The 23,474-nt window shown below is 40.8% G+C and overlaps 1 protein-coding gene across 1 annotated transcript; it reads left to right on the top strand.

Annotated features, from left to right (window-relative positions):
• Positions 1 to 6,176: 6,176 nt before the first annotated feature.
• RIPPLY2 (ripply transcriptional repressor 2) lies at positions 6,177 to 23,258 on the top strand. Its single transcript, XM_082474279.1, has 3 exons — positions 6,177 to 18,742; positions 19,057 to 19,121; positions 22,188 to 23,258. The coding sequence occupies exons 1-3, from the start codon at positions 18,374 to 18,376 to the stop codon at positions 22,333 to 22,335; spliced, it is 582 nt and encodes a 193-aa protein (XP_082330405.1). The 5' UTR covers positions 6,177 to 18,373; the 3' UTR covers positions 22,336 to 23,258.
• The last annotated feature ends 216 nt before the right edge of the window (positions 23,259 to 23,474 follow it).

Below are 23,474 nucleotides of genomic sequence, written 5' to 3'. Positions count from 1 at the left end.
GTCCGACTCCAGAGCAGGTCCTAGCAGTCACAGCTAGTGTCCAACAGCTGAGCATGGCCAGCCTAGTACCCAGGATTGCGGGTAGGCCTCCAGCCTATGCAGAAGGCTTCTTAACCACGAGGCAACGAGGCAAGCCTAGGAACATAGTGTGATGTCTTAGGGTTGAAGACCTGACGCTCAGAAAGGCCATGGATTGAACCCACAGTGGAGATTCATTTGACCTTTGTCTTTGTTTACGTTTCCCGTAAGAAGACCCTGAGACAAAGCTAAATTTTCCGCAAAGGCAGGATGAAAAGCAGCTTTCTTGTGTATGATTTTGTGACATCATTATCTCCAGTTCCTCCCAGGTCAGGGGTACAAGTGGGGAGATCAGGATCCATAGCCAGCTGTGGGTTCAAAAGGCCTGGGTACCACTGTCAGGGCTAATAGTAAAGAGAGAACCAGCAAAGTGGTCTAGGACGAGAACCCAGTCAAGCTGAGGAATTTCTCAGAGGTAATACTTTACTGTTTCATTTTATGAGGAAACTACAGTTATTAAGAATTTAAAGAAGTTGGGTGCTCACTAATAAAATTCATCCTATGTTTAAACTTAAACTTCAGGGACTTCCCCGGCGGTCCAGTGGTTAGGACTCCCTGCTTCCGCTGCAGGGGGCACGGGTTCGATCCCTGGTCGGGGAACTAAGATCCCTCAAGCCGCGCAGCACGGCCAAAAAAGAAAGAAAGAAAATGAAACTTCCATCTATTAACAAGTTAAATCTAAATAATTGAATCTAATATTATGGAGAGCGGAGAGCAGAGTGTGGTGCCTATTACTTCTCACAGAAAGAGCGCTCCCACACACCACTCATTCATCTGGGGACACAAACCTCCCACTGTGAAGTCAGCACTGGAGGCAGAGAGACATTCCTGAGGGGCCTGGAGCCCCTAGAGCTTGCCGTCAGACCTTCAACAGTGATTCGTACACTGTGGTTGGAGGGGATAGAAGAGGGAGGGGTTGAAGCTGAAGACGGAAAGAGCTTCTGGAACTGTAACAGTTTCCTGTCGCTGCTGTAATAAATTACCACATGCTTAGTGGCTCAAAACAACACATTTATTTTCTTACACTTCCGAAGGCCAGAAGTCCAAAATAAGTCTTATGGGGCTAAAATCAAGGTATCTCAGGGCTGGCTCCTTTTAGAGGCTCCAGGAGAGAATCCATTCGTTGGCTCCTCCAGCTCCTAGAGGCCTCCTGCTTTCCTTGGCTCATGGCCCCTTCTTTATAGCACTCCGATCTCTTGCTTCCATCACCATGTCTCCCACTACTGATATCCTCTGCCTTCCTCTTACAAAAATGCTTGCGATGATCCCGGGCCCACCCAAATAATCCAGGATAATCTCCCATCTCAAGATCCTTCACCACATCTGCAAAGTCCATTTTACCAAAACAGATTCACAGGTTCTGGGGATTAGGATGTGGACATCTTTACAGGGTGGGAGGATGCATTACTCTTCCTACCATGGGTATCATGCTGTTGAGTGCAAGCATATCTATGGGATATTGAGAACTAGTGTAAGTTTCTACTCTGTAGAATGACTTGGACAGATTTTCATGTTAGAAGATATCAGTGACTGTGTAGCATAGATGCAAAGACTCTGGACAGGTCCAGGTGGGAGATGGTGAGTCCCTGAATGGGGAAGGGAACAATGCGGATGGAGAAAAGGGGACCTGAAAGAGTCATAGCAGAATACAAATATTCAGTCACCCTGAAGGTGAAATTTGACTGCTTTGTTCTTTTTCAGCCTTTTCTTTGCTGAATGAGAGGGATGGAATGTAATTATTTCTTACCCCTGGGAGGGTTCAAAGACTGAGCCTTCTGTTCTCTTGGAGAAACGGATTTGACTATTCTGGCTGCTTTTGATTTAGGCTCTAGATTTAAAAAGTCTTTGAAGTCTGTTGTAAAAGAACATGGGGTATGGAGAGGAATAGAGGTTGTGGGGATGGGGAAACTGAAGAGAGGAGCAAGAGATGAGCAATGCCAGCTGGGACCCTAGAAGTCTGGGAGTTAAACTGGGGCAAGTGGCCCAAGAAGGGGAAAAGCCCGGTGCCCTGAGAATGGGCCTGCGGAGGGATCTGAGTCCTCCTGCATGACGGCCCAGCAATCACTGAACGAGAGCCTCCAGCCAGAGGAGAGAGAGACACTCCTTAGCTCACCAAGTCATTTCGTTTCCCTCCTGGGCACACAAGGAGTCTGCAGTCTCCAGCCCACAGCACCTGGGTGGGACCATGTGACTGGTTCTGGCCAATGGGATTGGATGGAAGTAGCACGTACCACTTCCAGGCCTGGGATGTAAGACATCATCTACGCTTGATCCTGCTTTCCCTTTCACTACACCCTTTGAATCGACAGGATGGCAAGAACTTGGAGGACACCCGTCCTGGAAAGCTGCTGGAGTATGTGCATTGGACTTTGCAAAAGTAAGAAATAAACTTTCATTGTGTTAAGCCACTGAAATCTGGGGTATGTGTGTTAATGCAGCACTGTCATGACTAAAACACCAATTGATTTTGCTTTTAGTCCCCAAGGGCACATCACTTAGGGGGCACTGGCACCAGACCCAGGGAGTGTACAGTAGGAGGGATATATTAGAAAGAAAGACTTTTCTGGGGTTCTCTCTGATTGTTCCCTGGTTACCTACCTCCCCACTGCACCTCAGGATGCCTGTGAGTCCAAGAGGTGTCATATCCTGGACACCTAATAAGATAGTGGGGTGGTGAAAAGGTCTGGCTTGTACTAGGGGTACTGAACTGTGCATGCAAGGTCTGTCCACACCAGGGACCTCTGAGATGGGACCACAGTTACCGACACCTTGGATACACCGTACAATTATTTTTCTAATATTTAAAATTAGAGTGAATAGGACCCACATAAATGCTGCTTGCTCTTTTCATGGATATAATCCCTGAAGCCAGCTTTGTTTTGGCTCCTTAGTACTTGCTCTGTCTCAGCCTGGCTTCCCTGAGAGCAGAGCCTGAAACAAAGGCTTGTGTGCAGGCTGTTTATTTAGCATGTGATCTTGAGGGGCCAGAGGAAGGAACCAGAAAGTGTAAAACAGGGAAGAAGGAAAAACTACTACAAGGCTATTTTATCAAGTTCTTCACCACAGTGGGCAACTGGGGCTTGACCCCATCAGGGCCTGCTGAGGAGTATATAGATAGTGTCAGAACTGTCTACTGAACAATTTGACCGGGAGAAATATTTCTCCATCACCCATTGGTTGAGGTTGGCCCCAGGAGGAAACGACCCTCCTGACTTCAGGGCTGAGCCGTCTGCCCTGGTCCTGGAACAGCAGCCCCGGGGCGCAGGCAGCAAAGGGCGCTCAGAGTGTGCTGGAGGCAAGGGGCTCTCAGTGTGAAGCCACACAGTAATTTGCCAAAGTCACGGCTGTGAACAGTGCTGAGGCTCGGGCTGTGATGCAGGGCCCAGCGGGTGTCTGATACACAACCCCCTTCCTGCCAGCACCCTGATCTCTTATGGGGAATTCTTGGGGGCAGGAACTCCTGGCTCTCACCTCCCGTTTCCTGGAAGCTGAAAGCCAAGAATACTGATCTGTCCTCTGCCTGATCTAAGTGTGAATGACCTTCCTTGGATGGCATGCTAAAGAGGGAGTGGAGGCGAGGAGAAAAGCTCAAGGGCACTTGAAAGCTGCACCAGCCAGATCCAGCGACGCAACTGGAATTGGGGGGATGTTTTAGATGACAACTTTCCTTTCCTCTGCCCTGTAAGACACTTTGTGTCTTCCTTCTCTCCTGTTATGTTCCAGCTGTCTCTGGGGCCACACACGTCCCTGGTATAACTTCTGCCTCTTTCATTGCTCTTCTATGTTTTAGGCAAAGAGCATAGAGTTGGGAGAAGTGTTGGGACCTTGTCATGGGACAGAGTCCCCAAGGTTCCTGTTCTTGCCTCCTTCCTGAGCCTCATGTGTGTATATCATTTCAGTATTTATTGCTAAGGGAGGGGGCTTAATTTTTTTAATGACTCAGTTATTGAGCAATTTTTATTTTTAAAATTTAGGTCCTTCCCCTTCTTTAGGGCTGGAACAGAATTAAATTTGTTTGGAAAAAAAATACTGTGTAGTTTGGCCTGCTTCATTCTCTCTAGGCTTGAATTCTTGGTTTTAGGATCACTTCAATCCATTACAGTAATACCCCCTTCCCCGCTTTTCTCTTTAAACCAAAAAGTTTATTTCTCTCTCAGTTAAAAGAAATCTGGCAATAGGCAGCCCAGGGCAGGAATGGCAGTTCCACAAAGTCGTTGGGAGCCAGCTCCCTTCCAGTTCCCCGTTCTGTCATCCTTAGGAGTGGCCCTTATCATAGCCCAACATGACAGCAATACTATTCTGATAGCGTTACTAGGCTGAAAGACCAGAGAGAGCTAGAATTCAGTTCCACTGATGGGTGAGTGGACAGCTCTGGGGGGGCAGGCTGGCCATGCCCTGGAAGGTCCTAGCAGGATCAAGTTCAGTTTCCCATGGCTGTGAGCAACTTGATATCATCCCCTTGTAGTGGCTTGGGTTGGACAGAGGCCATTCCCAGACCTTGAATCCTGAGAGGGTGTAGCAAGGATGGGGCTCTTTGACGATCATTCTTATACAGTGGCAGCCTCAACAGCAACATTCTGACCTGACTGTTCTGTGTGGGTGATGGTCCCTCTGAGTTTCCTTGTCTCTGTCATTCCCTCTCTTGCATTTCAGCCTCCTTTTGTGTCTATGAATCCCTAGTAATCTTCCAGTAAATTCCCTTTTCCTTACGTTAGCCACAGTCAGAACGATCACTGAACGAGACAGAAGACAAGGTGGGGAGTGGGCGGGCTGAGGAAGTAGTACCATCCCCCCCCCCAAAAAAAACCCAGTCAATGTGAACTCATCGTGCGACCCTCCACTAATCTGTGTAATAAACTACTAGATTCAAGATCGAGTACGCATTATGTGTATCATGGCACATTTTTAAATAGAGTTAAATTGTCTATAGAAACCAGCTCTGGAACAATCTTGTTAGAATTCGCATTCAGTAAGAAATTAACATTCAGTCAGAAATTAACATTCTACAGCAGCTTGTCAGTGATAGTCTTATCAGAATAAGAGCATATCCTTCTGAATTTGTACTGACCTAGAGATTGTTCTTGGTTCTGTTTCAATCCCACTTACCTTTAATGACATAATTAAAGAGATATCTGGAAATGTGGATTGAATACACACATTTATCTCAGTTCTCTCCTAAAACCCTACTCAAAATGATGGTAAAGGAACCACAAAAAAGGCATCCATGCTCAAGGGCAAAGAGAAGGGGAGTGAAAAGAGGATTAGTAACTGACTCATCAGTCAAAAGAAAGCTGACACCTAAACCAGCAGTGGGAGAGAGCAACATCCTGACAACAAAAAAGCTGATTCATGCTACAGAACCCCAGAGGCATCAAGCATTGGAGGTACCAGGTCCCTTTGAAGATGGGAATGTAAAGAGACGCTGAACACAGAAGAATTAGTTGAAAGTCTGGATTTGCAGCGGCCAGACACCCCCTTCCCCAGCACGTGCACCAGGCAAACACCTCTGCCCTGCCACAGCTGAAGACTGGAACGGTCAACAACCCTGACAAGTCTTGGATCTGAGGACAACAGACACAGCTGAAGCATGAGTGGGGAGGCACTATACTGAAACGACGGGGGATTAAATGGACCTGTTACAAAGAAGCGCCTGACACTCTAAAAACTTTAGATAGACTGTAAATAATCAATTGCCATATAAGTTCCAAAAATTTTAATATCTAGGTGTCTATTTTATTTTATTTTATTTTACATCTTTATTGGAGTATAATTGCTTTACAATGGTGTGTTAGTTTCTGCTTTATAACAAAGTGAATCCGCTATACATATACATATATCCCCATAGCTCCTCCCTCTTACGTCTCTCTCCCACCCTCCCTATCCCACTCCTCTAGGTGGTCACAAGGCACTGAGCTGATCTCCCTGTGCTATGCGGCTGCTTGCCACTAGCTATCTATTTTATATTTGGTAGTATGTATAAGTCCATGCCACTCTCTTACTTCGTCCCAGCTTATAGCCAGGACATGGAAGCAACCTTAGTGTCCATCGACAAATGAATGGATAAAGAAGATGTGGTGCATGTATACAATGAAATATTACTCAGCCATAAAAGAAATGAAATTGAGTTATTTGTAGTGAGGTGGATGGACCTAGAGTCTCTCATACAGAGTGAAGTAAGTCAGAAAGAGAAAAACAAATACCTTATGCTAACACATATATATGGAATCTAAAAATAAAAAAGGTTATGAAGAACCTAAGGGCAGGACAGGAATAAAGACGCAGATGTAGAGAATGGACTTGAGGACAGGGGGAGGGGGAAGGGTAAGCTCGGTGTCTATTTTAATGTAACCTTTCTTAGCTATCACGTAGAAATAAAACTTCAGGCCCTCCTAGGACTGAGGCCTGCCTTGCTCCTGATAATCCTCTGCTCTGCAAACATGATGAGTCCATGACCATAGACCCCAGCCCAGGAAAGGAAACCTACTCTTCATAGACCAGCCACCCAGCCTGTGCATTCTTCTAGTGAGTACTTCCAGTGGTCAGCTCTGATCTTTGATTCTTTATAACACAGGGGTTATAGAGCACAATCTCTGGAGTTGTGTTGCTTGGGTTCAAACTTTAGCTGTCAGTTACCTGCTAGGCGATTTTAGACAAGTTACTTCCCAGTGCCTCAGTTTCTTTATCTAAAATACATTTTTAGTTATATAATGATAGTTATAATATGCCTACGACTTACCTTGGTCACCTATAAAAAACCATCCATCAAAATTACATTGTGCTCAAAGACAGAATTTCAAGACTTTCATGTTATGAAGTGAATGTTTATGTCCTCTGAAAATTCATATGTTGAAGTCCTAACCCCGGTGTGATCTTGCTGGGAAGTGGGGCTTTGGGAGGTGAATAGGTCATGAGGGTGGCGCTCTCATGAATGGGATTAGTGTCCTTATAAAAAAGACCCCAGAGAGATCCCTAGCTCTCTCCTCCATGTGAGAACACAGCAAGAAGACAGTTGTCCATGTGCTAGGAAGAGAGCCCTCATTAGAAACGGACCATGCTGGCACCCTGATCTTGGTCTTCTAATCTCCAGAACTGTGAGAAATAAATTCTTATTTTTTCTAAGCCACCCAGTCTGTGGCAATTTGCTATAGAAGCCTAAACTAAGATACTTCATTTACAAAACCATAAATTGCTTTGTTCTTTTCCATGCCTATACACTTAAATATCAAACAGAATTCTGACTTAGACTCATAATTTCTATGAAGTTTTCAGGAATAATTTACTCCATGAGGGTGAATTCCATCAATGTATCTCTCTAGAGCCTAGCATATGAATATTTTTAGAATGAATGAAGAGTTTTTTTAATAAAATCAACTCCAAAATGTTGTCTACAACATTAGAAATTCATTTCAATTTGGTATTGTTTTGGTTATTATAATTTGCTTCAAAGGTCACATTAAATATATTTCTTTCCCGGTAAACCTTTGGTCAAAAGCAATACGGTTCTTATCTGGTCTTGCAGCTTGTTAAAATTAGAGAGAATGTTATGATTATACTGTTTGCTTCCTTGGTATTCTTCATTAATGGATCAAAAAGTAAAGTGAATCGGGCAGCACAGGCTGTGTTACATCACAGGAACAAACAACTCAAAAATCTTACTAGTTTAAAACCACAAAGGTTTACTTCTGGTCAGTGGGAGGTCCTGCTCCATATCTTCCTTATTCAGACCAATGGAATCTCCTCCATCCAGACAAGGGGGAAAGGAACATGGCAAAGTGCCCACTGGTTCTTGAGGCTTCCATTCAGAAATGAGACATATCACTTCCACTCATATATCACAAGGCCACACCTGACTTCAGGAGACAGGCGGAAAGGGCACCTTGCCATGTACCTAGGGTGAGCATGCCAGAATTACTGGAGGACACTAATGACTACCAGATAAAGCATTTCACAATTGATTCTGAGCTCAAAGACAGAATTTCAAGACTTTCATGTTATGAAGTGAATGTTTATGTCCTCTGACAATTCATATGTTGAAGTCCTAACCCCGGGGTGGGGGGGGGGTTAGGTTCTCATCTCAGTCTTCTCCTGAATTTTCTTTCAATAATTTTTCAAGTTAAGACAGATTTGGTTGGTTAATAGAATGAGCCATTTATCATGATTATGGAGAGTGAAATTTTCCTGAAAAGACAGAGGATTGGATCTAATTCTAATCTACCGTGTTTGCTTGTGACTACCTGATGATGGAAAACAAAACAACATGGATTCTCAAAGTCTTGTCGGTATAGTCTGACCATGATAGATCAGTGGGTCACGAAGTGTGCAGGACTTCTGTGGAATCTCTAGAATGCAGTTAAGGGTTCGCAAAATGCCTTCTTTTCCAGACATATCTGTTTGGGACCAGATTTTCTTCATGTACTTTGACCAAGACAACATATTGCAACAGATTGAATGCAGAGCAGACATGAGAATCCAATCATTTTTCATTAAGTCAGACATTAAAGAGATTTGCCAAAGAAATTAGTTCTGGAAAGTATAGTTATTTTTATAAAAATACGTATTTTTATATTAATATGCAACAGGTAATGGTTATTCTGAAGGAATTAATAAATATATATATAGTTTAAAATATTCTCACTTTTGATTTTTAATATAGTAAATGTTGATAGATATAATCCACACAAACTAAAGGTCTTTGGGGCCCTCAATAATTTTTGTTTTAACTTTTTATTTTGAAATAATTATCCTCAATACTTTTTAAGAGTTTAAAGGGGTCCTGAGACTAAAAGACTTAAGAACCACTGCCTTAGAAAATATCTTGCTTGGAAAATTTCAATTTAATCTTTCAAAAGAGAGAACTACTAAACAGCATTTTCTCTACAGTGAAGATTTTAAGGATCAATGAGATAATGGTAACAATTTGAATTTACCTACAAAAGGAGCAATTGCATGGTGAATACTCATCCCATTGCTGGGAAGCATAGTTTGACCTGTCTGTATTGAAATACCAAGTCAACTGTATATCTGGATTACAAAAGAGTATATTCTGTTAATCTGCTAAATACGACCTGAGAATAGAACTAGTCACTGAATGAAGATACACACAGCTGCAAATAACTAAAACTCATCTAAAAGAGGCTAAAATTAAAATAAGAAAATTCCTATTTTCATATAAGAAGTCCAGATGTTGGATATTTCCACAGATGATTATTTGATAACCTCAACAGCATTAAAATGTTCCCAGGATCTTTACATCCTTCCAACCTGCTAGTTTCAGGATCCTGGTTCATATCAGTTCTTATGAGCCCCAAATCCTAACATCAAAGGTAAATATTATACAAGATCAAGAGGTAGAAAATGGAGGAGTGGCATGCTTATTCCCATGCTTTTCTTTTAGGCAGCAAGAAAGACTTTTCCTGGAAGCACCCTGCCACCATAACACTGACTCTTTTTCACATATCATTGGTCAGAATTGGATCACATGACTGCTCAAACCAATCCCTGGCAAGTGGGATGGAGGTTACCATGATTAACTTAGACCAATCATGATTCTCCCTTTGTGGGTGACGAAGGGCTTAGCTTTTCCAAAATCATTTGACTTCTTGATATCTGCACAAAATTGGAGTTCTTTTAGCAAGAATGAGGGTGGGGATGGAGAATAGCTATGGACTAGGGAACCAGTAGGTTCCTGCAAAATCATGACAACTGAAATGTCTCATTGTGGTAACCAAGACTGTTATGAGATAATAGATAAAATTCAGAGATGTTTTATAAAGATCATAGTTGCCTGTTTTCCTTCTTTTAATTAATCAGTTGTCATTGAGAGCTTAATGAATGCCTAGCAGCATTAAATATAGAGTCTCAATTTCATAAATTTTTATTAATAGTTCATTCTTAGCTTGTAGTCTATAATTTATTCAATAATAACAAAAAGTCAATTCTACTCAATTTAATACTACAACATTTTTGTTTCCTTACTTAAATTATTATGCATGTGTCGCTGCTGATACATTATAGTATCACATCTTTTACACTTAATGTTTTCAGTTAAAATTTGGCTCCCCATTAAGCCGAGAACATTTATATATTTAAAGAATGTAAATTTCATTCCATAAGCCAAGTAATTCTCTAAGTAATTAATAAAATTCAGAAACAAATACAGAGAAAATACTATTCAACATGTCCTTGCTTTTCTAGAGCAACCCACACACCAGCTGTCTGGTCTCCCACTAATGGTATGAACCAACAAGATCAGGTAGATATTTTCTGCTATGATTCTGTATGGTCTGGCTATAGCAGGAATGATTTATAGATCATTTAGGAAATAGTCCTCTGTCATTTTTCCTTCAAGCCTCAGCTTATATGTCATCTCTTCAGAGGCCTTCCCTGACCACCATGTTTAAAAGAGGCCTCATCCAACTACTTTGTATTAAATCACTCTTCTAATTCTGCCTATAGCACTCTTGCAAATATCTGTAATTATCTTGTGCATGCATTTGTTTATTTTCTGTTTCCCAACTAGAATATAAGCCCTATGAGAGCTGGAAAACATGTTGGTCTTATTTTACACTGTATGCTCAAAGCTTAATACAGTTCCTGACACATAGTGGTTGATCAATAGATATTTAATTGAATCTAGTTTTCTTTCCTGAATCATCTATTTTATGTTATATTCTGAAAGCAAAATTTAAAATTAAATCTTGGTGCTTATCATATTTTGGCCATTGATATGTAATAACATAAGATATTAAAATTGTATAGTTAATGGATATTTAACATAAGGTGTCCGATGTGGTGAAACATTGTAAAACATAGTTATATAATGGGACAAATCAATCTCTTTTTATGTCAAATGGATACTTTTTTTTCATAGATTGTATTTTTATTTCATACAATTTATTAAGTATGAGAAATTAACCTATTTGGGGCTAACACAGAAGTTTAGAAATGTCAAGAAATTAGGTCATCAAGAACTCACAATACTCTGTCCAAATCTAAACTTCAGCAAATATTTTGTATCTTCAATATATTTTGGGGACCACCTCTCATGAACTCTCATTGTGGTTTTAATAATATACATCCAGCTGTAACTATAATACAAAGCATGGAATATTTTAGGCCATTAAATATTATACTTTACTGTTATTAATGAAGTAAACAAGTTACTGAAGGGGTACAATGGAATCTGGCTGTTTTCCATGGAGATATTCCCATGTATGAGTGTGATTAGCACAGACTTGCTAAATCTCTCTCTGAGCCATCTGTGAGCACCTTCTTGGTTTAAAACAACACACACTTGCTCTGCTCACTTCTTAGTTTTTGCCACAACTGTTATCTTTATCTTACACCTGGGAAGATTCTCAAATGCCTGAAGTTTGGAAACACCACCTTTCACTAAGAATCTGATCCTCAGACTGAAAAAAGACCTCTATTAAAGTCAACTATCTCAAATGAGATTTTATTGGCATAAAATGTTGACCACAGAAGTGCCAGTCCAACTGCAAGGGGAAGAAAAGAGAATTGTAGCTTACTATTAGGTTTAGAACACATTTATGTGTTTAACTTCCTAATAATGCAAAATAAAATTCCTGGTCACTTGAGTACACTGGCTTGTTCTTTGGTTCCATCTCAAGTTAGGGTCATTCAAATGCTCCTTTTTTAATGGCCTCAGTGTGAGGTCCTAGGTTCTGGCAAATCAGCAGTAGTGGAGACGTTGCTGACAAAGGTCCGGCAGATAATTTGTCACTGCACTACTCGATGCTTTGGAGGCCGAGGTCCTTAGGGCAGACCCAATACAATCTTTTCTTAAAAACTTGCTCTGATCGCCGTGGAGCAGGGGTCCTCAACCCCCGGGCCGCCGACTGGTGCTGGTGAGCGAGCGAAGCTTCATCTGTCGCACCCCATCGCATTACCACCTGAGCCATCATCCCCGCCCCTCGAGGAAAAATTGTCTTCCATGAAACCGGTCCCTGGTGCCAAAAAGGTTGGGGACCGCTGCCCTGGAGGATCCATCCACGTGGAGACTCAGGGAAACTGCACTGCAATAAAACTACCTAGAACTGTCCAGAGACCAGTGTAAATACAATGTCTGCTTTAAAACAAATTCTAAAGTGATCATAGACATTATAGCAATCACTTTTTCTACGAAAGATGCATGTTTTTAAAAACCAGCCAATCAGAAACATCTAAAATAGGCTTCATTCTGACCGCGGTATTTAGTTCTTCAAGCCTAGACTGAGTATGGTTAGGAATCCGTCCTTTAAGGTCATATTTAAAGTGGTTTTTTTTTTTTTTTTTCTTTTTAGGCATTTCAAGGTATTTTATTTATTTCTCAGCAGAAGTTTAAGCATATGTCGTAATGATGGCATTTCCATCATAATATATGTTGCTTCATACCCATCTCTGCAAACCCATCAAAATCTGCACAAATGACTGTGGAATGGTAGAATAAGAAGAGTCTATCAAACACACTTCCCTCTGCTTCAATTCCCAAAATTCAACTTTTATTATAAATTAAGCAACCGAAAATCAAAGTTCTGAAAACTTAATTGCCTTCCTTAAATCTTAGTTTTAGTTTAACCTTTAGAATGATCTAATATGCCATGACATAGGCATTTCCATTTTCTATTGTATTTGTACACCATAAAATTCACCCATTTTAACTGTGCAAGTTAATAATATTAGTAAATTACAGAGTTGTGCAACCATCACTACAATCCAGTTTTAAAACATTAACACCCCTTCAAAAAGATCCCTTATATGTATTATGTTCAGGGTTTTATATTGCCTTTTTCACAGCTTTTCTGTGTGAAAACATAGTTACATCATTGAAATAAAATACCAAAAATGTTAATAAGTATGATTCTGTTGGCATTCAGACACAAATGAATCCTTTTCCCAGAAAGGAACACATTTTATATGTACAATCTTTTAAAGAGGAGTCTAGCTAGGTAGGCAGCCATTATCATTTAAAAATAATAATATTCATAAGATCACGGATAAGAGGGGAGGTACAGCAACTGAGACTGGCCCTGCTTTTGTGTGAGCGAAACCGGCCTTATTCCGGAAACCGGCCTTATTCCGGAGGCACATGGTGGCAACAGCAGCTGTGAGTCACTATCTTCCCCAGATCCCTTCACACTGCTGCTTCTCACCTCAGTCTCTGAGTGGAGAATAAGTCAGGCCCGAGCTGAGGTCATCCTCTCCGTGGAAAAGAGCAGGGAAACATCAGGTCACATTCAAAATGGGAAACTAGTTGAAGCTCTAATTTTTCTTTTCATTGGTTATTATTTTCTGGATAAGATAGAAGCCCTTTTCCATTGTTTTTATGTGGTCTCGATGTTTTCCATGCTTCCTCCTCAGGGACTTTCACCTAGCACCCTCTCTCCAGGATATGCTCCCTTTCTTTCATCCTGTAGTCATTCAAAAATCCAAAGATTAAAAATAAAGCATGTTGGGTACACATGCACCATGTGTAAGGTGAATTTATAATCCTTTCTTTTTAGTAAAATATAAAAGCTGGTGGCTTCAATGTCTGTTAGAATGTAAGCTCCATGAATGTAGGGAGTTCTGTCTGTTTTGTTCACTGATATATCCCAAGCTCCTAGAACAGTGCCTGGCACACAGTGGGTGTTCAATAAGTACTTGTTGAAGGAATTAAGGTTTTTATATTTTTAATCTAATTTTAATCCTCATTGTTGTGCTATGGAAAGCATATTGATATGTTATATACAGCACATATTTTAGGAATGGATAATTTCCTAGAAACATACAACCTACCAAGACTGAATCATGAAGAAATAGAAAATCTGAGCAGACCAGCTACTAGTAAGGAGGATGAATCAGTAATCCTAAAACCTCCCAATGAACAGCTATAAAAATAAAGGAAATCCTGCCATTTGCAACAACATGAATGGAGCTTGAGGGTGTTATGCTAAGTGAAATAAGTCAGACAGAGAAAGATGAAAGTACTGTATGATCTCACTTATATGTGGTATCTGAAAAAAACCCCCAAAGACAAAAAAAAAAACCAAACTCATAGATACAGAGAAGAGATTGGTGGTTGCCAGAGGTGGGGATTGGGGAGAGAGGTTGAAAAGGGTGAAGGTGGTGGAAAGGTACACATTTCCAGTTATAAAATAAATAAGTCCTGGGAATGTAATGTATAGCCTGGTGACTACAGTTAATAACACTGTATTGTATATTTGAAAGTTTCTAAGAGAATAAATCTTAAAAGTTCTTATCACAAGAAAAAAATGTGTAACTACGTGTGATGATGGGTGTTAACTAGACTTACTGTGGTGCTCATTTCACAATATATACATACGTTGAATCATTAGGTACGCCTGAAATGAATATAATATGTCAATTATATCTCAATTTAAAAAGCACATAATTTAAATGTACCAGTGATCTCATACAGACTTCTAAAATAAACTTAAAATGTAATAAGAATATTGATTGGCCTTTGCCACACTGGAAATCAGCTTCAACGTCTGTATAAATAGGTGGCAGAAGTGGAATAAATGTATAAATGGAAGATTTAGGATCTTCTATCTCTAATAGTCCATATTTCTATTTCTCAGTTTGCCTGAGTTTGATCAAGTATAAATCTTGCCCTATTTTCATTCATTGGTTCTCCCTTTTTTCCTTCTAGGAATTCATTCTTTTTTTTTTCCTTCACAATTTTAAGACAACTGATGTTCTCTTGGATTTACGTCTCATCATCACAATACACACATCTTTCCCCGCACCATTTCTAGTCCCCTTGATTAAACTTGTTTCTCGAGTGTTCCCAGACCTGGATTACTATCATCACTGAGACACACTCTCCAGTCACATGAGAATCCTCCCCAGGGCTATTGATCTCATTGCTTACTTCCCCCTACAGGACCATGAGCCATCGTCCAGGTCCGGTGCCCTCTCTCTAGATGCTTCTCCTCCCCCGCTTCCTCTCTTCATCTTATCAACATTCTCCTGTCTCAGGACTTCCTTGGTGGTGCAGTGGTTAAGACTCCACACTCCCAATGCAGGGGGCCCGGGTTTGATCCCTGGTCAGGGAACTAGATTCCACATGTATGCTGCAACTAAGAGTTCACATGCCACAACTAAGGAGGCTGCCAGCTGCAACTAAGACCTGGCAGAGCCAAATTTAAAAGAACTATTTTGAGCTCTGGAAGACCATTAACTTCCCTTTAAAAAAAATTCTCCTGTCTCTTGCACGCTAAAAACAAAACCCCTCTACTGATCCAGGCTTCCCCTTCTCTCTCTTTTCCTGTAAAATGGTAGCATCATCTCACTGTTTTTATTTCTTTACCTCTATAGCTCAACTAACTGTAAAAAATCTTTCCCTCCCATTCACTCAAGATGGTGTTTTTAAAGTCACTTATAACCCCCTTAACTGCCAAATTCAATTAACACATGTCCTTATCTTGTTTGACCCCTTGGTAGCACTTAATACCTTGGACCTTTCCTTCCTTGTTAGAATTCTTTCATCCCGTGTTTCCACCACCCCTGCTCTATAAACGCACCTTCTACCACCTTCACCATTCCTTTAAAGTGAGGGTTTTTCATTTGTTTTATTTTTGTTTTATTTTATTTTTTGCATACCCTCTGATTTTACAAGCAAATGTTGCTTTCCAGAGCTCCGTCCTTGCTCCTGTTCTCAAGCTTACAAAATTTCTATGGGAAAATTATCAACTCCTATCGTTTTAATTTCTACTTCTTCTTTTTTTTTTTTTTTATGATTCTCACATTTAAATCTTTAGCTGTAAACTCTCTGCTAAACTCCAGATCTCATATTTCTGGTTGTCCTCTGGATATCTTCTCAATATATATGTTCCTAAGCCTTCTAAAATCTATTAATTTTATTCCCTTCTCTGTGTTATGACAACCGGCCATGTTCTAGAGGAAAGAGGTTACATCACCTTTTATCCTTAAGTGAAGATGATGTGCAGTAGCTCCCCCACCAAACAAAAGTGAATATATGACCTGAGGGAGAAGTAAATGTCTATTATTTTAAGCCTATGAAAGTTTGGAGCTATTTGTTATTGCGGTCTAGCCCAGCCCGACCTGACTGATTCAAGATCCAAAACCAAATTCATTGTTGCTTCCTTGAGCACTATTAACAGAACGAAAGAACATAAAAGCATCTCACTTGCTCTTCCTCCTATATTCAGTTCTCTTCGTCTTTTTTGAGCCATCAACATCAACCCACTTAACCAGGCTAGAAACCTGGAAGCATATGTAGACTTCGCGTTCACGTCCACCCACATTTTATGATGCAGGTAGTTCTGTAGATTCTATTTCTAAGTATCCGTCAAATATATTGTTTCATTCCCATCCTTAGTATACATCTTCTCATTATCTGTTGCCTGAACTATTGCAATGAGTTTGTAAATGATTTCCTTGTCTCTAGTGTCAGACTCCCCTAAATCCATGTGGCTGCCAGAGTAATTTTTATAAAATGAAAACTTTGATTATTCCACCCTCCTGCTTAAAATCTCTCACCAGGGCTTACAGAATAAAGCTTAAGTGTTTTATCATGGTATATGAAACTCTTAATAGATCAAGCCTTTTCTCCCTTCTCAGCCACATCTCTGCTCCAGCAACACCTAATCCCTAGAAGCACTGCTCCTTCTCCCACTCCTGCACCACACACACACACAGACTCCACTATTTCTTGACTGATTCTTCTAGAAATCCCAATTTTGGTTTCTTTTGCTTTAAGAAGGTTTTCCTGGTTGCAACAAACAGACTTATCAATTCCCTCCCTTGTACTACTTCTTTGCTTAAAATGTGCTTTTGTTATTGAACGTGGCAATTTAAAAAAATCTTTGCTCATGTGGCCATTGTGATGGCCATAGATGGCAATGACTGCGATCCTCTTGAGAATAGGGGGATATCTTATTCACAATTATATCTGGAAAGTGCAGACCTTAGCACATTACAGATACCCTAAAAGATGTTTACAAAATGGATATGATAAACCATGTCATCAGATAGCTTAGCATCTGTTAAGTGTTTAGATTTTTTATATAACAAAGTTTATTGAGAGCTTACTATGTGTCAGGCAGGCACTGTAGCAAACATTCTATAAGTTTTATTTTATTTAGCCTAACAATACTTCTAGGGCACTGAGACATGCATTAGATACCTATCCTCACTGATTTCACTATCTGAAGCAAACCGTATCTCACCTTCCTGACAGGTAGATCATTATAGGCCCTTGGGTATTAATTAGATGGATTTCTTTCGTACACAGTAATTGAATGAATAGCAGAGGCATTATAGCCTACATTTGGGGTTTTTCTCTACAACATTCAAGAGGAAGTTCAGCTCTATTATTTAAAACATTTTGGACAAAAATCATGACATTTATATATCATCTTTTCTTGGAAGCATAACTTTTTTTTTTTTTTAACCAAGATTCATGGACCTCTGTGATAAGTAAGGGGTAACAAGAGAAACAGGCACAGAGAGGTTGACTAAGTTATTCCACATCATAACTTTCCAGGATTTCATTATTATTCCACACATACCCAACACCCACAAAAGAACTTGCTAATTATCACTGAGTGACAAAATGCCAAGAGTGACAGAATTGCATAGATGACACTCAAGACTTATCTTTGGAGGACACTGATATGATGTTGGGGAAAATCGCAAAGACGAGAAGACAGAGTAGAACTCTATGCCAAAATCCTATTACTCCAGCCTCTGGTCCTGTAGGTTGGAACATTCAGTCTTTTACAATTCAACTCTTGTGAATCTTTAATCTTCAAATAATAATAGGCAGATGGAGGAACCTAGTCTGTCAACACATTAAAAAAAAAAAAAAAACAGATCCTCCCCAAACCGATATTCCTTTCGTAAGGAGTGCAGAACCAGTGGCATTTGCTGAAGGCGAAAAGCCGTGAGACTGTCGAGCAGTGATGACCCGCCACTCGGCCTTTTTTTGCAGAAATACACAAAACGTGTAGAATCGCTTAAGTTTAACCCGTCCTAGCCTCTTCACTAGGAAACTGGCCGATCGGGCGAATGTTGTTTTCCACCCCCCGCAGACAAGTGTGGAAGAGCGATTAACACTCGCTTGACAAACCCGCTCCCCGGGCCATTTGGGAGTTGCACGCGTTCGCCCCCAGGGTTCGGGCCGCTGCGCCTTCACGCGCAGCCTTTTTGTTTACGCGGCCGGCAGGGGAGAGAGGGGAGGGAGAGGACGTGTAAAGATGTAGCGGGCCGCGGGGGCTATATAAGGCTTCGGGCTCGGGCCGGGTGGGTGCCAGGGGCCAGCCTGCCCATGGAGATCGCGGAGACCACGGAGACCCCAGGCGGCCAGCGCGCGCGCTGCCGCCTCCAGCCGCCCGCCGCTCCCGGACGCCAGACGCGGCGCAGGGGTGCGGACTCCGGGTACCGCGTCTCGGCCCCGCCCTGCGCCTCCCCCGCTCCATCCCTCCCGCCTGCGCCTCCCCAGCTCCTCCCCTCCGCTCTCTCACCCCCGCACCCTCCAGGCCCTCGCTCAAATGCGGTCGGTTCTCCCGGGTCTGGGCTCACATCTTCTCTGCGCGCCTTGTGCTGCCCACCTCGCAGATCCGTAGGCTTCTGGAGACCGTGGGTGGAAGACCGTGGCGAGAAGGAGGAGGAGGCGCCGCACCACGCCGCGGAGGCGGTGAGTGAGCCGCGCCTCCCAGGGGCGCTGTGGATCGATCAACGCCGGGTACGCCGGGCCCCAGGGAGACACGCGCCTGGCCTTCCCCTCGCTTAAGATCGCGCCTGCTGGTGGCCATACCGGTGGCCCTGTCGGTGCTGATGCGACGAGTGCGTCCTCCACAGCTACTGGCACGCACAGATCGGGCCGGGAGCGAGGCTACTGAGAGCCCCGCGGTCACATTCCCTGCAGACGAGAGGAAAGCTTGGTCGCCAGGGTTTGCAGTTTTTTTAGAAGGTGAGTGCTAACTTCGATCCATTTCCTTACACCTCCAGATGCCAGATGGCCCCGGAATAACGGACGCCTCAGGAAAGCTTTGCCGATACAGACACCCAGTCAGGTGAGTGACAGGCCTCATCGAAGGTCTCCTGCTCCTGCAGCCACAGGGAAGAGCCGGGGGCCTCGTCCAGTCCTGCTCAGCAGCTGGTCCTGAAGTTTTTCTCTTTTGGAAAATCTATCTTTAACGTTTCTTTATCTTCCTCGTCCCAGAGGTCCTTTACTCATCGAACTGGAAAATGTAGGAGCTCATGCTCTCCCCTGAAAGAACTGTTAATCAGTGCACACTTAGTAAACGCTTAAAAAATATATTACGAAGAGGGAGAGTGGGCGGTATTAGTAAAAGTAGAACGGTGACATCTTGTGCCTGCAAAACAATTTCTTTTTAATGCCAAAGGGTTCAAGTGAAATTGACTTCACACCAGGCAGAGTGTGTATATTCTTATTCTCTTGCAAACCAGAAGGAAGAATGGTATTCACAATCATGGTTTACAGCAAACTGAACAAATCGAGCTTGACGTGTTAAGAGAAAAAGGAAATATGATGAAAATCCTAAAGACTACTAAGGATCACAAAAGGGACCAAAAGTTATTTGACCTAACAATTAGGAGCTAGTTTACTGTTCCTACCTACTGGGAAGTCAGCCTTCCTGCAAGATTCTTTGTAGCTTTTAATCAGGTGGAAAGTTAATTCTGCCGTTTGCCTGCCTTAGAGAGCTGTTAGATGAAGAGCTATATAATGTTTGTAGAATGTGTATATGTTTATAATAGCACATAGTAGTCGATACATGTTGATTAATTTCCTACCCTTTGCTAGAACTTGTGAAGTACAGAGAAAAAAATAATCACAGCCCTTTGGAAGTGTTTTAATAGCTTAGTTTGGTCAATTTTATGCCTAACTCTGTCAGAGGGGGTGGAGAAGGGTCAGGGAAGTGTGTATCATAGGTGTGATTACCTGGCTGAGTCCTGAAGTTAACCAGATGGATGGTAGGTGGGGAACGTGGGAGCAGAAGAAATAGTATAGAAAAAGAGAACAGCATGGTTCCTTCTGGGAGCATCAAGGAACTAGCATTTGGGTGTGTGAAGCTGTGGTCATTTCACCAGGGAAGCCAGAGGCCAGATCTTGTTCACCTTGGTACAAGAGTTTTGTCCTGATCCTGTATGTGGCATTGGGAACTCATGGACTTTATTCTGTAGGTGGTATTGGGAATTACTCAAAGGATTTTAACCAAAAGAGTAATGTGATCAGATTTATGTTTCAGAAAAATCACTAAGGAAATGGTATATAGGTTTAGTCAGAACACCAAAAGTGAAATTGGAAGTTATTGCAGTTCAGGCATTGGAAGCGGGGCTGGGACTGGGTGAGTCCGGGGAATACTTAGGTGACACAGTAGATTAGGCTTATGATGTATTGGATATGGGAGGTAAAGTAGAAGTAAAAAGACAGAACGACGCCCAAGTTGGTGGAACAGTAGATCTGGGGAGCAAGATACTGAGTCGAATTTTCCATTTGTCATATTTAATGTGCCTATGGTGCCTCCAAATAGATATTCCAGTAGAGAGCAGCATGTACAGGTCTGTGGTCCAAAGTCAAATTCTTAAGTGGAAATACAGACAGACTTGGGAGCCTTTGGTAAATGAACAATTGGGGAAATCACGGCAGTGGGTCAGGTCATCTGGAGGAGTGAGAGAGGAGAGATGATCACTCTTGATGAAATGGTGGGGGAAGGCCAGCATCTAACCTGTCTACAGAGAAAGAGACATCCACAAAGGTGACTGGGAAGAATCACTCAGAACAGGGGAGAATTCAGTAAAGTATGAAGTCCCTGGAAGAAAAATGGCCAGTGAGAGATTCCGGGGGAGAGAGAATGTGATAACAATTAAACAACGCTCTTTGGGTTTGGCAGTTTTACACATTAGAAAATCAATTGCTTCCTATATACGCACTTCGGTTTTTGAACTACTGTAGCAGTTTCTTTGTATTTCTCTTAAGTTTACTGTATTTTTATTAAGTTCTATCTTGAGTAGTAATGTGTGTTTCTGATTCTTTTTACTCAGTTGTCAACTTCCTGAAGGTAGGGACCATGATTTATTCATCTTTGAATTATGAATTATGTTTGGCGCAAGAGATCACTAAAATATTTATTGAATGACTGAATTACTGATGGTTGTTTATTTAGGCACCCAGTTTATAAGCTTAAAAAGAGACTATTTGGCTAGAAACGTTTATAAACTACACGGCCTACTTTTTTGCCTTTTAAAATAGAGTATAGTGAACATATGTAACTTTCTCTTTGTTAGAATCAGTCTATTATATGCGTATGTGGGGCTATTTATTGTATACTAAAATACTGTGTACTGTAGCTGGTGATTCAGCCTTGTTCTTTTATTTTACTTGGATGAAAAATAATAGAAGATCAGATGGCAAGATTAATATTTGTTGGAAATTTGAAGTTTTGAGGTCATCACGTTTACATACAAATTATTTGTATAAAACCAGTCTAATTCTCAACATCTTAATATGGTGTTCCAAAATTTAGTTGGGTGGGGAAAGGAGAGAGAGATGGGCTCGAGGTTGGGGTCAGAGGTAGCCTTTTGAAAAGGTTGCTTTTTGTACTTTTCTAAACTTGCTTTGGTTCCATCTGTAACTAAGAGCTAAGTCTGAGTTTCAAGCAAAATACTAGGTAATTTCTGCCTATGTGTAAGATGCATAATATTTTGACGTCTTTATAAAGTTGACTATCATCACAATTTTTAATGTCATGGTAGGATTCATTTTTTTTCCCAAAGGAATTTGGAAATTGGAAGACAAACCTTCTTCTGTATTTTGTAAGAATAAATATATCCATAATGCCTGAAGTAAGTTAAATATTGATCCTATGCTCACGAAGGGTTTAGTGTGAATTTGTTTGGTCCAATTTATAGCTTGGATAAAGATTTAAAGTAATTAACCAGTTATCGATACTTTGTCAAGAAGACTCCGTGAAAGCTGTGATAGTAACATTTTAAACTATCTAAATGCATAAATCAGTTGTTAAATATATGGAGATTTTGAAATTTGAACGTTTCATGAGTAGAAGGATTCTGAATGTGAAAAAAATAAAGCATATTATGTTGTCTGCTTCTTTCAGACTATTTTGGCCAAAATCAAAGTGTTACGATTACTTATATCAAGAAGCAGAAGCTCTTCTGAAAAAATTTCCAATTCAAGCCACAATTTCATTTTATGAAGATTCTGATAGCGAAGAAGAAATTGAGGAGCTGATCTGTGAAAATTAATCTGATTACTTTTGATGACATTCAAAGCTTGTAGGTACAAATTAGATTAGTGTACAAATGTATCATAATCCTTTTAAATTAACTTATTTGTATATAAATTATTAATAAAATGAACTATTTAGTAATTACTATGGTAGTTTGGCCTTTTTTATCTCTACACTATAATTCAATGTTGGAATTTAAAAATAGGTTTTATTTATAATGGAACCTTGATTGTATTATAAACATTTGGGGCTTATAAAAGATAATTTGGATATCTTCATCAAATTACAAATTTATCTTCAGCTATAATTTTGAAAATAAAACTTTTCAAAGAAAGACAATATTTAATTTTCAAGACTGAATCTTGTAACATCTGGTATTTCCTACTGATCCCCATTGGATGTTGTAGTTACAGATGAATATTATCTTACTAGATAATGAGGACAATCCCCTTATGTTTCCAATCACACAATATTATTATGTATTAGCTAGCAGATGGTGAAAAATGTTGTAAATAATTGTCTATAATTGAGATTGGGAATCAATGTTAGGGCTATTAAATTGTAGGGATTTTAATGAATGATGAGTCAAGTAATTCTTACTTTAATACCCTTCTGCTGTCCTCAAATCCAGTAGTAAAATAGCATGGGTGTTTAGTACTTACGGCACTACACTGAGGGATCCCCAGAATTAAAACAAAACATTTAAATGGACGTGACTTACATGGAGTCTAAAAAAGGGGAGACCAAAGGCCAGAATTTGATAGTATTGTTTTTCCATTTCTGTCCACGAGGGAGCTAAGAAATTTGGCAGATAGGAAACATTCTCCAACAGCATCACCTTCCATCGCTGCTGTGGTTCCCTGCTCCTGAGAGTCTCATGTAAAAATGTTCACATAGGAAGTGAAATAAGAAATTCTTAGAGACTAGCTTTTTTTTTTTTTAAACAGAGACTTATAGAAGAATACATCATCTTTTAATGAAAGAGAAAACAGGAGCACTTTGCATGGGAGAGGTAACATAGTAAACTATGATCATGAAGTTCTTTTAGCTCAAATACAATCTTTGCAGTGGCAAGCAATTGAAATATAAGCATTGACTTCCAGGCACTTTAAGGACAAAGCAATTGAAATAGAGCAAGTTCAAACCATGTTTCAG

The sequence above is a fragment of the Balaenoptera physalus genome (genome assembly GCF_965194825.1).
Source record: "Balaenoptera physalus genome assembly, chromosome: 9".
Taxonomy (NCBI): Eukaryota; Metazoa; Chordata; class Mammalia; order Artiodactyla; family Balaenopteridae; genus Balaenoptera; species Balaenoptera physalus.
Note: the sequence above shows the minus strand (reverse complement) of the source record. Positions and strands in the feature narration are given on the sequence as shown.